The sequence below is a fragment of the Fulmarus glacialis genome, unplaced genomic scaffold, assembly GCF_000690835.1.
Source record: "Fulmarus glacialis isolate BGI_N327 unplaced genomic scaffold, ASM69083v1 scaffold9273, whole genome shotgun sequence".
In the NCBI taxonomy this organism is placed as follows: domain Eukaryota; kingdom Metazoa; phylum Chordata; class Aves; order Procellariiformes; family Procellariidae; genus Fulmarus; species Fulmarus glacialis.
The window spans coordinates 19,504-35,313 of NW_009204852.1; the positions used below are offsets into that span (position 1 = coordinate 19,504).

At 39.8% G+C, this 15,810-nt stretch overlaps 1 protein-coding gene across 1 annotated transcript in view; it reads left to right on the forward strand.

The window, feature by feature from the left end:
- Positions 1-15,810, forward strand: part of LOC104074862 (ral GTPase-activating protein subunit beta-like) — a gene marked incomplete at its 3' end in the record, with an annotated part of 32,476 nt that overhangs the window by 13,226 nt on the left and 3,440 nt on the right. The window contains 9 exon segments of the mRNA XM_009575152.1: positions 1,061-1,209; positions 1,320-1,536; positions 6,696-6,731; positions 8,503-8,704; positions 10,120-10,287; positions 11,392-11,506; positions 11,756-11,903; positions 14,571-14,635; positions 14,834-14,966. Of these exon segments, the coding sequence (XP_009573447.1) occupies positions 1,061-1,209; positions 1,320-1,536; positions 6,696-6,731; positions 8,503-8,704; positions 10,120-10,287; positions 11,392-11,506; positions 11,756-11,903; positions 14,571-14,635; positions 14,834-14,966 (1,233 nt within the window).

The window sequence follows — 15,810 nt, forward strand, 5'->3', positions numbered from 1 at the left end:
CAAGTGCCAAAGCATTTGGGGGTGCTTTTTATCTTGCCCTCCCTGATATGTACTTCCATGATGTGTGCGTTTGGCAAAATACTGTGTCCTCTTTTCCAAAAAAGCGTACTAAAACAATACATTTCATAGTGCATACTCTGCCCTCTGCATGGGGTATAACGCTAATGGTTTAGCAGGAGTTAGTTATTCTGTAGTGTGTTATGAAAAGTACTTGTGTGCTTTAATTAACATGGTCAAAAAAAAATCTGTGTCAAATCTTCAAGCACACTGCAATTCCACGCGTAATTTTTCAAATGGGGTGTGAGGGTGGTGGTATTCATTAAAATGGGAAGAAGCGGTGTTTGTCACTTCAGGTTTTGCAGAGGGCTAGTTGCTTCTGATTTTGACTGGGAAGAGTAGCTTTATATACCACGAATATTTCCCTGAAGCTGTATGAAGAGTGATCTAATGTCCTGCTGCTGCCAGAAAAATTATAGCTTGCTCTGCTTTCTTACCCCATCTCTTGTACTGACTTACTATTTGACTGTTCAGCAAGCTGATTCAGCTCACAAAAACAGCAGAAAACTGCGTGGTGGATGGGTTTCATCTTAATTTAGTGAGCTAAGTTGGCTTTCAAGGGTCAGACATCTTAGAGCTGTCTCAGAACAGGGTATGGGAGGTATGGTTGGGAAAGAAAGGCAAAGGTGAGAGGCATCTGAATTTTTGCAGGACTGAGCTGTTAAATTGGCTTTGGCAAATGAACCTTGCCCCTTTCCCTCTTCCTGCTCTTAGAGTTGGTCCTCCTGTGTGCCATTTTCCATGTGCCATTTTCTTAAGGTGTGGGGTTCTTTGGTGTTTTTTAATCATTTGCTTATCTAATGCAAGCAGGGTTTTCTTTTGCTTGTGCATTTATTTCTGCAAATAGTAAAAGGGGAAAGATGTTTTTCTTACTACTGCTGTTTTGGGGGGCAGGGGAGAAAGCTAGTCTATTTACAGAAGGCCCAAATGCTTACTAACTGGGCTGCTGTGTAGGAGCCTATGGAATTCTTGCTGAAAGCTTGCTTTATTTCTTCATCTACAGGCATTTCACGACCCCGGTCAGATAGCGCACCACCCACGCCAGTAAATAGGCTGAGCATGCCCCAGAACACTGCTATCAACACCACTCCACCACATAACCGAAGGCATCGGGCAGTGACTGTGAATAAAGCAACAATGAAAACCAGCACTGTAAGATTTCATATTCTGTATTTAAGTAGCTGACCCTTTTGATAGTTTCCTCGGCTGGAGGAAGTAACTTCCTTGCTTCTAGGAGCTGATCTGTTGTTCTGTTCTAATAGGCAACTACTGCACATACTTCAAAAGTGCAGCACCAACCCTCCTCTACTTCTCCACTCTCTAGCCCAAACCAGACAAGTTCTGAGCCACGGCCACTACCAGCTCCTCGCAGGCCAAAGGTTAACAGCATCTTGAATCTCTTTGGATCGTGGTTATTTGATGCAGCATTTGTTCACTGTAAACTTCATAATGGAATAAACAGAGACAGCAGCATGACTGGTAAATATTCCTGAAAAATATACGTACACTTTTTTGCGTGTTTTATTGACATTTCCTACCTGCAAGATTAACATATGCATTACGGAAAAAAAAAAATCTGAAGTGCTCTATTGTGGTTAACCCCTCCCAGCTGAGCCAGCACCTGTGATTAGCTGAGCAGGTGTTTGGGGGCTTTAAAATTTTTAAACTCACTTTTTGCTATTAAACACTCCCTTGCTCTAACAAGCATGGCAGTTATGTTAGTGGGGAAAATTTTATTAAGTGAACGAAATAATGTGGTAAGAGTCCACTTCTTAATTTGAAATGTGCTTGAGTATCTCTCTGAGTAATAGCAACTTTTTACAGTGATTCTTGAATGTTTGAAAAATTGTCAAACATCACTCCAGATACTGCACAAAGTGGTACTTCTCCTTGTTTTTGGAGAGTGTTATGAAAACGGAAGTCCTTAAGATAGTAAGTGAAGTTGCTGCCTTTCAGTGACGGTTGCTACGTGTTTCTATATATGGCTTGATACCTTAGTTGTCTTCAGTCCTTAACTGGTAGATTTATTTTGTCTCCTATGTTTTGCTGAGCTTTAAAGGTTAGATGTTTTGAGACATGATAACAGAATTAGTTCTCTGCTCAGAGAGGCTTTTTAGCACTCTTCTTCCTTTTGGTGATAATATTCAGAAAATCATGAACTTTCTCACTCCTTGCATTTTTCCTGTTCTTCATGTAGTATTTTGAATGTCTGCTAAACTCTTCCAAGAGATCTATCTGTCAGCAGCTCACTGGCCTAAGTAAGAAAAATAGGAGGAAGAGGTTTGTTGCAGCAAGTTGGTTTTATAGTGGCACTTGACAGCAGCAGATAAACTGGTGATCTCCCTTGTTTGTTATGTCACAAATCCCTGTGTGGAGGCGATGGGTTTAGGATTTGGAATCTGTTAAATGTATTTTTAGGTATGCAGCACATGGTTTTTGAAAGTGCTCAGTCGTGGGTGGTAGGAGGCTGAAGTCCCTCTGTAAAAGGCCCATGACACATTGCTAGAGAAATAGCTGAGCTTAGGAAGGAGTGAGGCATAATTTGAGGGTGTGTTCAGTTGCATATGCAGCTAATGTATTTCTGTATTTAATGCTTTTCAGATTGATTGGATCGCTTTAATTTTGACGTAACCTGTATCTTGAGCAATTTTAATGAAGTGCTTTACCTGAAAAGGGTGTCAACTGAGATGCTGCTTATAAAACAGTGGCAGCTGTAAACAGAAGTGTTGTGATTCTAGCAGAAGTATGCAGTCATCCAAAATCAAAATGGTTGACTTCCTTGAAGGGGTTCCAGGGCCTTGTATTCATATATGCTATGTCCTAAGTCGCCTAACAGCAATCAGAAAGTTGTCATATTGCTAGCCTTACAGAGGGACTTACTACCTTCCTGAAAATTAGAAACAACTATTTGGAAATTGCTTGATTCTGTTCTTCCTCCATGCTCTTCAGAGCTGTCCGTAGTGAGACCAGTCTTTGCATGCCACATGTTCTGCCATTTATTAGCAGCAGTGGATCTGAGAGAATTATGTTGGTGGAGACTCAGAAAACTGGTTGTGTTATGTCCTGCTTTTCTAGCGATTTGGAAGACAAAACTACCTTACAGAATTTAGTCAAGTGTTTGCTGCCCTTCCAGGATGCCATGAGTGTTGTTACCACTGTGTAAAGTACTGGTCACAGCAATGCCACGGCAGGCTGTTGAGCGAGAGCGAACCGAAGATGGACCCATACTGCTGAAACTTTGTAGAGAAGCACCAAAGTGGGATTGCCTGATTTATCCTTTTGGATAAATGCTTTTGCTCAGCCTCTGCTTTAGGTGGGAAAATGTAGCAAGACTTGTAAAGGGCCAGGCTCCTGCAGTTTCTGTTGACTTGAAGCATCAGTGTCTTTTAAATCAGGTTTAAGTCCAAATTGAAAATCTTCTGTTCTGGGAGTTGAATCTGTGAAGCCTGATGCCTCCAGGTGAAGTCTTTTCCTCCTTGAACAGTGTAAGGCAGGGGGTGCTGTGCTGGACTGATGAGGTAGGCCAGGAGGGTTGTGTACTGTGGTCCCCTTCTGTCACACAAGTGGGGCCCATCAGTAATAATCAGATCTGCATGTTATGCCCATCCACCTGCCTCTGCCTATGCTACCCAATAGAGATGTGGCTTGAAGAAAGAGGGCAGCAGAGAAGGGACAGTTAGCTACCCCAATCACTACTTTAGGAAAAAGGACAAAAATAAATCTTCTTGTTATAGGACTTCTTTTTGGCTGCAGGTTGGCCAAAATACTTGTATTTATTATTGATACCTGTATATCATGGTCCATCTGCTATCCTCAGTAGGCTGGAACACTAATGCTTTTGACACTAGCTTGAATATTCTTACCATGTTCGACACTGCTGTTGATAATCTTTGCATTAGCTTCAGGAAGCACTATTATTTTTATGGATGCTTTAAATATTTTATGATTAGGAAGTGTCTGCACTTAAAATCAGCTTTACTATGTAGTATTGTCTTCCACTGGCCCACATGCACTATTTTTCTTTTAGGTCTGGGACTGCAGCTGTATAAGCTCTCAACAGCTTTAACCCCCTCTAATGTTCAGTTTGTTTCAATGCCAATGCAGTTAAGAATTTCTTCTCTCATAGCTCTCTGATATGTTTTCTCTGTTTCATTGCTGGCTGGAGGAGTGAGGACCACTTTGAAAAAGAAAGAGGTGAAATATCTTCATACAGGTTGCTCCTTGGTCCTGCAGAGAGTTCCCCTGCCCTGGGACATCTTTCTGGAACACTGCATTTTCTAGTGTGTGTTTCTTATTCCTCTCCTGTCACATGACATACTCTCAATGAGAACGCATACGATATGATTTCTGAAGAGGTATTTGTGAGTTACATGCGAGTGCCTAACGAGTAACCCTGTGGATGAGCTGCGGTCTCAAGTTCTAGTTCAGAATTTAGTTCAGTTCTTTTGAACGAACCCTGCTGATTCACACGGACTAGCACATTGTCCTTCTGTGTTACAGCACAAGTCTTTTTGAGCTTTCAGAAGTAAAGAGTGGTTGATCAAGGCCAAATGTGAATGAGTACCTATCTACCCTTGCTTTTCTCCTTGTCCTGGAGCCTCACACATCTTACTTCGTGAACTCTTTAACCTCCAGAAAAAAAGTCAAGAAAAATGTGATGGAAAAAATGTGCAGCTTTTTCTAGGTTCTGAACTGAAAAAATACCTGGATGGGTGGAAGGGTAACTGAACTTGCTCTACTTGACCCTGCTTGGAGTAGGAGGGAGAGTGATGACTGTATCATCTCCAGAGGTCCCCTCCAGCCTCAACTCTTCTTTGGTTCTGTGAATATAACTGCTGCCCCACTGTTCAGTTTTCTGTCATCTTCATTGGTAAACTTCTTGCACGATTCAGGATAATTGTATGTATTTCATGTTTGTGGTTGCTGTGGTTTTGTCTGTCTCTTTGGGAAGAGAGAGAATTTTTCTCTCCCACAAGATTAGCTGGAAGTCACCTGTATACGGCTGAGTACTGGTGGAGTTTATCACCTGGAAACAGTCTTCCTGTTTGCTCTTTGAGCCCTGTATTCAAGATAGTCTTGCGTCGTTTGGATTCTGAAGCAAAACAGCAATCTTGCCATCATTGGTGTAATGCTTTTGTGATGCAAGTGTCTTGTATCAGATTTTAGTTTCTGCACTCAGACCTTGATGGTGAAGCTTTATGGCTTTATAGCAGGCAGCTAATGAACATTACTCTGTATTGTGGCAAAAAAAGGAAAAACAATCTGTTCGAAAATGCATAGTTGGTTTGAAAGGAGCTGGATCCTGGTGGCGTAGTCTTTAGAATTAGATGGCTGCACGGTATTTATTTAGCTGTTACTGTGGCATAAATAGCTCTCTATGGTTGGTACTTGAGAAAACTCCTTCATAAGAAATTCGCTATGAAATCTTTATGAAGTTAACCCTGAATATGACAGCTCTGGGGGGTGTGTACATGTGCCGAGTGTAATTTCATTGGCAGAATGTGTTTCTGTTAGACAAGCTTGGCCATACGGTGCATGCTGCTGCTAGTTGCTGTCTTCAGCAACTGTGAGAATTGGGCGAAACTCGTGAATACCTTGTGCCAGCTTTTCAGCAACTGAATCTTCCAATCTGATGGGCTCATTCTTAATCCTTGTACCTAAAGAAGTAAGTCACAAGCCTGCTAGCGATGTGTTTTATAGCAGCTGAAGGCGTCTTGCCTAGGAGGGTTGTTGGTGTCACCCAGGTGCTGTTGGCAGCGGGGGAGTCTTGGGGTATGCTTTTACCCTCATCTCTTCTGGCCCTACTATCATTAATATTAATGTCCCAAAGAATGTTTCTGGGGGTGTAGGAGCAAAATATAAGAAGCCCTGATTAGGGACCTCTTGAGTGTTGCTGAGAGGCTTTGGTCACAAGTCTTGATCTGACCCTGCACGTTCAAAGAAGCAGCTCTTACGAGGTGGTGGTGTTTTCTCCTGGTATCTGGCCACTGGAGTCTTTCCTCTCTTGTTTCTCTGCAGATTTTTTGAGATGTTGATATTTCCGGTAGTGTTCTGCCTTTTATTTCTGCTTTGGAAGATTGTTGATTGAGGTGGTGGTCAGGGGAGGCATACCTGGGTATACTGCCTGCTCTTAAGGGTTGTTAGCAACTTGGGTTAGGGAAGATGGAGCTGTAATATGGTCAGGAACTCGTGGTTTTGAAGCAGGAGTATGGCTGTGAGGAGACTCTGCAGGTAAGTAACCTTCCCCCTACAAGATACACACTGAGTCACAGAAGCCTTAGGACAGCCTGATGTATACTCCATATACAGTGCAACATAGGGAAATGTACTTGAGCTGGGAAGGGTTAATACATCCATTTAAAGAACTGATGTACATAGATATGAACAGCTCTAAATCTTATTAGTATTTTGTAACTTTTTGTTCATTGTTTTGCATGGTACTTTCAAAACCATAATTTTGGACCTGAATGCCAATTTCCTATGTGTTTAACGAGCTTGCTATATCATAAAGCTTTTAATCTATTTTTTAAAAAAGCTAAAAGCTTCTTAACTTATATTACAATTTCACCATCTTAAAAGTATTTTATAACTACTGCTGTCCTTTGATTTGTTTCCATTTTATTTCTATTATCTTGCAGCATCTTTTATCCAAATTCTTCTTTCTTATAAATCTTGTAAGTAGGAACCAGTAGCTTTTCCTTAATTGCGGTCATGCTTTTCTTTTTCCATAATCCCATATTTTATTTGTAAATTCATTCTCATTGTCTCTTGTAGCTTTTGCACTTTTACTTGAAAAAGACAAGTAATTTTTTGTGTGTGTTTTTGAATGGGGAGGATTGTTGGCAAAAGCAAATTAATCTGCCTGAATCAGTCCCATCCTTTCTGTACTTTAGTCTGTGATCATGTCATGAGTTTCAGGACTTTGCACTAACCATGTTTTTTTTACTTAAAGCTTATTTTACAGACTTAGTGTTTGATTTGTATGCATTGTGCATGTAGTGTTTTTTTCCAACTACAATATATTGCTGGATAGCTTATTTAGGACAAAAAATGGCTCATGGGAAGATGCATAAAGATTTGTGACTATTTGCCACTTATGTCATGAAAATTTGTAAGGTAACAGTACGTTAAAACACAAATTTAAAGACAAAAAATTAAGAGTAGACACTTGTCATTAGGACGTTTCCTTTAAAAAAGAAAACAAACAAAAAAAACCCTGTCTGTAAATTAACAAGTGTTCCAACTGTCAAAGTGTTAGTGGGCCTTTGTTTGCAAGACTGGCTGTGAACTTGATGTTCCCCTGAGCTTGAGATAGAGGAAGTTCTCCGGTACTGATGGAACTGCATTGGCGTGATTCTGATAGCAGCACACATTATCTGTTGTTTGGTTTTGTAGCTTATAAAAGTTTTGAAAATCAATATAGTCTTAGCTAAAAATAAGAAGGAATGTGGTCTTTCTGCCATTAGTAACCCAAAAGTGAAGTTGTCTAAGGAAAAGAAAAAAAGAAGGGAAGAAAAAAAATCACATTGAGAGCAATATATTTTTTTTGATTGCCATCCTGGAAGAAAAGGTGAAGCCAGCAAAGTGAGTAGCCTCCTGCATTGTATGCACATGATACTGATGTGTGAAAGGGGGACCAGAAATCTCTCTAGAAAGACATGAATTCAACTGGCTTTGACTGGCAGAACCATCCTGCAAGGAGGGAGCACAAAGCTCGGCAGAACCATGTCCCATGTAGGTAACGGCAGGCTCCCGAGAGACTTTTGTGGAGCGTGTTGTGGGATGGGGAGTAGGAGAGGACCAGCCTCCCTGGTAGCTGCTGTCTGGAGGCTGTCTAACCTCAGATTTATTTGGCAATTTCAGTAGTCATGTGAGGAGAGAGGGACCAAATCAGGAGAGTAGGTTTCAGGAAATTTCTCTTTCTCATAATCCTTAGAATTTTTGGATTTTTTTTTTAATAAGTATGTTTATACAACAAAACTGGATCAAAGCAGCTTGGTGTTCAGAGCAGCATAAGAGATTAGCTGGCCAGTTGAAAATTAAGCACTTGCTTGGAGGTCACAGTAATGGCACTGTCTAAATGTTTTTTGGTATTTTAAGGCAGCAAGGCAAGGTGGTACATCATTTTTCTGAGAAGAGAACTAGGTGAGGGAAGATCCTTGTCCTCCAGAGAGGATAGGAAGCTAATATTGGATATAAGCATATTCTTCCCAGCAGAAAGCTGGGACAGGCTCTAGAACATGAAGGTCAGTTGTTGTCATCCTTATAAAGAAAAAAGTTAGTTACACCCACAAATACTTTCTAAACAGAGGCACTGACTCAAATATAGTGAACTAACAGCTTCATGATAACTACTAAATTTTACTTGATCTTTGTGTCCAGGATCCCATGAGCCTATTATATATGTTAACAAAAGCAGTGAAACACTGTTTTTTCTCTTCCCAGCTATAGCAACTCAAGCTAGCGTGGAGTTTCGCCGGAAAGGATCACAAATGTCCACAGACACAATGGCTTCCAACCCCATGTTTGATGCGACTGACTTCCCAGACAACTATGAAGCGGGAAGGGCAGAGGCATGCGGGACACTGTGTAGGATATTTTGTAGCAAGAAGACTGGGGAGGAAATATTACCAGCTTACCTATCCCGGTACTAACCTATCTTCCAGTTGCTTTATTGGTATAACTTTATGGTGCAACTTAATTCACAGTGAATAGCATTCAGTTACTGTCTGAATCCTGTGTTGCCAATTCAAAAAAACCTGGTTAGCCTTCAGATGCTGTAGGTGAGGATCCCTGGCTAAACCGAATAGTGGTTTCCTTTTGTCTTCTCACGATGCTGGTTTTCATTGGGTTTTTTCCAAGTTCCAGTTGAAGGGAAGTCACTTAAAGTGCCTCCCAGCTGGAAGGAACATTGTCTTTTTGATACTTGCTTGCCTTTTGTATTCTTGTTTTTTTTTTTTTTTAATTTGTCACTGAATATCGTTCTGATGGAAAAATAAGTGTGCAGACATGAGACTTGGTACACTTTAGACCATGAAGGGTCTTACGTTGTCAAACACCACAACACTGGAATGGAATGTGTTTGTGGGTTGGTTTTTTTTTTCTTTAAATATAGAAATGCACTAATATTCCGTTACTTAACAGTTGTGTTCTGAACTACCTCTGTTTACAGTTTTGTTTCTAATAAAATAAGGCAATCTTGCCTATTGTAGTGTACTTTTTTCCTGAATTTTTGTTAAAAAGTGAAATAGCAAAGGCTAGAGGCAGAGAATCAGCTTTAAATCATGACTCTCTCAAACTGTTCAGGTATGTTTGTCCCAGATGGCATCAAAACTTCCTGGAAGACTGAACGATTTCATTTCTTGCATGTTGTAGTGTTTTGTGTATAGATAGTTTGTGTTTCTCTTACGCAGTCAGTGAAATTCTTCTGTGTTTGCAAGTCTTTTAAAAAAGTAAAATAAAGGGCATATAAGTATTCTCTAACAAGAAACTGTGAAAGAAACTAACTGCTTTAGGATGATGGCCAGCTAGGTTCCTGCCCCCCTGCTTTTTCATCTGAACTGGTTACGATGGATATGTTTGGTCTCATTTTCCAAATCGCTGATTAACGTGTCCTATCCTGTTCCCCCCTGCCCCGAAAGATTTAGCAGTATTTTTCTTGTGCTGGGGAGTTAAAATCAAGGTCTTACTCCTATCCTTACATGGGGAAGGAAGTAGTGGGAGAGCACATGATCCCAGCACTGTTAGTAAACATCTGGGCTGTATTTACACAGCTCCCAGTCCATGTGTTGCAACAAGTCAGAGGCTTCAATAAAACTGTGCTGCACTGGCTTTTCACATGAAATACATGTGATTTGTGAGGGGTTTTTTTAAGCTGGTTAGGTGCGTTTGCCTGTGCTAAAGTAACTTGGGGGAATGCTCCTATAAAGGTTTCCTAGCTCTGATTTTGAAACTTAGCCTATCTTACGTAGAAAAGACCAAATAGTGGCTGCACGTTCTTGTTCATGTGGGATGCTGATGCTTTTTATGTGCAAATAATTCAATCTTATCTTTCTTTGTCAGATTTTACATGCTTTTAATTCAGGGTTTGCAGATAGCAGATTTCGTTTGCCACCCCGTTCTTGCCAGTGTTATTTTAAACTCCCCTCCTTTGTTCTGCTGTGACCTGAAAGGGATTGATGTCGTGGTTCCTTATTTCATTTCGGCTCTTGAAACTATTTTACCTGACAGGTAAATTGCTATTTCCATATAAATATCATCAGAAGTGTGGGGAGGTGTTTATCTTCTGGGGTTTCTGTCATTCCTGAGTAGTTTTCACTGAAGGAATTCTGTAACGTGGGCCCCATACTGTGTATATATTTGATAGTGATAATAGCAGCACTCCATAAGCTCTAATTTTTGATTTTATTTGATACAATTTTTTTTAAAGCAATAGTAGTGTTTATTTTAAATGAAATATGTGAGTTGTTACCTACATATTCACTGATGGAAAGGAATATCTGTAAGAACAGGGAAAAGGAGTGATTTAGCTCAAATATATTGAAAGCCTACTGATTTTTAAGTAAAATTTCACAGGATATTCATTAGTGGCTGTTGCTGCAGTGAATTCATTGAGAGAGTAATCTTACATAACATTAAACAGAAAAATTGATAGGTTAGACAGGCTGGTGAAATTGTAGTAGGTTCTTAAACCAGCAGATATAACCTCACTTGTCAGAGCTTTATGGATTTCTGGACATTTTGCTAAGTAATAATACTACTCTCTGCATGCCTTCAACATATGTTTTATGTCTTGGTACTGCATTTCATTTTGAAGTTATGCATAAAATATTATTTATCTTCTGGGCTTAAATCTGAGCCACTGCTTCTTTTGGATAGGTCTTATAAGTAGAAGAATTTGCTGGTGGCTACTGACAAAAGTTGATCTATTCGCTAAGCAGCTTGTGTTTTATGCAATATGCGCATGAGCATATTCTGCGGATCTCCGATAATCCTGGGTGGGTTTGAGTTGTAGTAAGCCAGTAGAGGCTCATGACCGAAACATCCTGCTTTGAAGATGCAGTATATGAATAATACTTTCATCAGCTTTTATATGGGGTAAAGAATCCTTAGCAAGTGATGGTTCCTGCATGAATTCATTGTGTTATTGCTGCTGTTTTAAAAAAAAAAAAAAAAAAAAGAAGAAGAAAATGAGCCTAGAAAGAAACAGCTACATTGTATACTGCAAACTATTTTTTAAGACCACTGGGGCTGTATATTTAATTTTAACTTAATTAAATTTGGCTCCAGATTCCTGTGAAAAGTTGATTAACTGTATGATGCTTTGATTTGCAGAGAACTCTCAAAGTTTAAAATCTATGTAAACCCCACAGAGCTAAGAAGAGCTTCAATTAACATTTTGCTGTCTCTGTTGCCTCTCCCTCATCACTTTGGAACCATAAAGTCTGAGGTAGTAAACTTACCACTTTGTTTTGCATTCCATTTTTGTTTCCCTGGTTGTTTTGGAGTGGGATTTGGATGACTTGTGGGTTTATTTGGTGTTCTATTTGGCACTGAAACTCTTATAGCAAGTATGTAACAGCAAGACTGTATTAAAAGTTGTCAGTAGCAGTGTGTGCTGTGGATACTGACTTTTGAAACCAATACCATGCTGGTGTGATCTCTAATTGATATTGAAATAAATGTATTTTTCCTTCAGGTTGTCCTGGAAGGGAAATTCAGCAATGATGACAGCTCAACATATGATAAGCCAGTAACCTTCCTTTCCTTGAAGCTGAGGCTTGTGAATATACTTATAGGAGCTTTGCAAACGGAAACGGATCCCAACAACACTCAAATGATACTAGGTTATTTCAACTTTTTTATTCATTAACTGTGTTATAGAAGTGTCTGTCTTAAATCTGTCCTGCAATAATATGGTTTATTAGTCATGTGTTGCTTTGCAAGAAAAAAGATGAAATTCCTGGCAGATTGGCATTTGTATAATGTCCCTCATACTATGAAAACATCTTGAAAAGCCTCACATTTTTGTTAAAATAATCCTTCTCTTTTTACGAATGTGGAATAGTACCTGAAAAGTAGAGGCGGAAGTAAAGCACATTCTAGCAGGAAAAGTCAGTCATAACTAGGAATGGAAAAAGGAAAAAATGTTGGTTTAATATTGGGAAGGATTCTTGACTAATGGGTTGCAGGGAACACTTTAGGTTTTGGCATGATTAAGCCTGGAAACACATTGAAATGCTGGGTGACCGGTGGTCCAGCACTGGCAGAATACAGATGACATTTGTTTAGCACTGTGTAAATCTTCAGACAAAAGCTTTGGAATAGAGTCTGGAGATGCATTGTAGTTTGGCAACAAACTGTTCTTTTGAGGTAGTGAGTGTATTAACATTATTCTGAATACTCAGAAGCAGAAGCTGAAAACTTGAATAGTGCATAATGTGTGCATAATAGACCAGTAAAAAATGTACTTGCCTTTTATTCTCCTCCCCCCACCCTTATTTTTCTCTATTTAGAAGTGCCTTTTTCCACATTATGGTGTTCTTGTCCTTCAATAATTAGAATACCACTTTCCTTTTGTCTGTTTAAAAAGGAAACAGACTTGTACTGTGGTGCAAGGTGTCTGCCTTGTTCTGGAAGACAGCCAGCCTACCTGATTAATGGGGGGGGGGGAAGAAAATTGCATGAGCAATGAAATGAAGGGAAACAAATCCAGTCTGCAAAGACTATCGGAAAGTTTCCTTGCAGTGGTTGAGATAGTTCCTCTACTAGTGGAAGACTAGGGGAGAATGATTTGAAAGAATGATTTGCAACCACTACTGGTGAAGGGATGAGGATATTTATGGTTTCAAAGCAATCCTCCAAGTGAGACCCGCAGAGCATTGGTGCACAGGGGGTTGCACCACATTGGGAACCGCCGGGTGATGCACTGTTAAATCCTACCTATGTGTTCCTGTATGCCTCCACTGCGAGTTGGTGTTTGCATCCAGCTGCGTAGATGCTCTGCCTTGAATGGTTTTTACCATTACTATTTCCATGATAGTCCATCTCCCCTGTATTCCTGTTGTTAAACTCCTGTTTCTGTATGTGAAGTTATTTCCTGCTGGTTTTGGTTGGAAAGGATTCATGAATCTCCAGTTTAACCAGAGATTCTTACACGTGCCACCAGCTTCTCAACAAAATCAGTGTTTGCTTCCAGCTGCTCATTAAATTTTTGACAGTGAGTGGTGCATTTCCCTTCATATAACAAGTGGTGTTTTCCTTAACACTCATTGCTGGGGCGGGGGACAGAAAATTAAAATTGATTAAAATTGAATGTGTCAGTGTCAGCCTGTTACAGGTCTATGTCCTTACTGCTTCGTTCCTCATTGCCTGGGGGTGATGCTGCCAGGCAGATATAGGCTGTTCATGCCAGCTGACCTAAGGCACCCTGAATGCATTGGCAATTTTAATTTGCGTTGCACTTGTGTGTAGTTATCTCTCCCAAGATGGAAGAGAGAACTATCTGCTGGCTAGTTTGGATGCAGTAGGGTTGGCTTACCCCTGCACTTAAAGCTTCAGCTTTTTCAATACAGTATTTTGGGCACTGATGGAAAACTGAGAGAGAGAGTGAGAGGCTGGGGATGACTTCCAGGTGGAGAGAATTCCAGTGTATCCCACCTCAGGTTATGCACTGGCCTCCTGATTTAGGAAATTGGGTTTATATTTTAGCCAAATTGAAATGAAAGCAATTTTTAATTTGCTCTACAAAGCCACAAATTATCAATGATGCAAATATTAGCCTTGATTTTTTTTTTTTGTGGGGCAGGGGCAGAAATGTCTTTATGAAAACAAAAGTCCTTGTGTTATGGTGGTTTGGGGGTTCATTTTGCTCGTCACAGATCATTATGAGAACAAGCATGATCCCTTGCACTGATGTCTTAAGGGTTGCTGAATAGAACAGACATTATTCACTTTTTCTTCCAGCAGGTTGCTGTCTGTACTGCTGGTTCATTAAGACTTGAAAACATGTTTTTGTTTGCCAGCTGCCTTTTGGCTCCTAATGGCCAAACTGGGGAAGGGAGCTTCTTTGTGCTAGGCAAGAATGTAGCCAAGGCCAGCACTGTATAACCCTTGAGGTGGCTCTGGACTACACACCTCAATTCAGCTCTCTGTTATCTAACAAATACTGTTATTTTATTCACAGAATCAGTAGATATCCTTAAAAGTAACCTTGAGTTTTTTAATGAGCACAATCTGATGGGAGACAAGGAATGATTTCAGCCCTTCTGTGAAACCAAAATCCTTCTAAACTGAGGAATTTGAAAAACCTATGTTCAAAGCATTTTTAAAACAGCTGAAAGCACTCTATCTCAGTTCTCATCTGCTTCAAATAGCTAAGTCTGAAGCAAATCCTGTGTTTTATAAAACAGGATGGAGATCCTGTATGTTAGACCTTCAGTGCTTCTTTGTAAATTTTAGCAGTGAACATTCTACTGTCATCTTTAGTTACCTTCTTATATCTGATTCTTCAGGTGCAATGTTAAATATTGTTCAAGATTCAGCACTGTTAGAAGCCATTGGCTGTCAGATGGAAACGGTAAGTATTTTTTGTTTATGAAGTTAACACTTCAGAAAGAATGCATTACTCATTGTATCTGCTGTTGTAAGGTGCTCAGTTAGCATCTTGAGGTTTGATCATCTTTTTTTCTCCATTGTGTCTGAGAGCATCCTTTGGTATAGGGAACTCTACTCAGAAAAATCTTCTCATCGCTCAAAACTGACTTTCAATTTGCAGAACGGTGGTGAAAATAACCTCTTCAAAAGCCACAGTCGTACTAACAGTGGCATTAGCACTGCAAGTGGGGGCAGTACAGAGCCCACAACACCAGATAGCGAGAGACCAGCACAAGCCCTTCTGAGGGATTATGGTAAGGATAGCTCTTTTGAAAAAGAACTCTGTTGTTATATGCCAGGGTGATGTTTTTTGTGGTTTGGGTTTTTTTTTCCCTGTTCCTAATTCTGGCTAATACTTTAATGTGCATGGGTGTTTTGAACTCAGAGTGGATACCCTTTTTGTTTATTACCAGTTTGTGCTCATACGTGCTGTTTAGTTGGTGGTTGTTTAATCCTACTAAGGGACTCTGTGAACATTTAGAAAATAAGAATGTAAAAGCTTATGAAAAAGGTGTTTGCAAACTGTTTTACTTCAGGATATGTTTTCAAGACACTTAGTTTTCATGAACAATAATGGGATAAATGTACACCAAGTGTAAATTAATTGCTTCGTTCATTTTGGTAGCATTCTAAATGCTTACCTGACTTTTTGCAGCACCTTTTCTTAAACTATATTTAAAGAGCATTTGGGGGACTCCTATTTTTTATAGAGCAAGTAAACAGAATGCTTGTGATGTGTCATTTATTATAACAAGAGAATTTCTTAATTAACGTTTGTTTGCTATGTCTTGTACCATGCATTTTTGAATCTTTGTAATAAAATCTATGTTCTACTAAATCTGTGTGTGGTAAACTGGCCGAACGTCAAGATCCTGGAATTTAACTTGCTCCTTTGGTCATCTTCAGTTTAACTGATGTCGACCCCATAAATGTGAGAACAGATCACCTTTATTATGTTGTAACCTAGATTGACAACTGTTCTCGCCAACCAAAAATTTTTTTTTTTCCTCTAGTTCTATAACTAAGGAGAGGAGGGAGATTAGCAGGAAAGGCTTTAGTATATTCTAGGGATTCGTACAAACATGTTGGTGCTTTCCC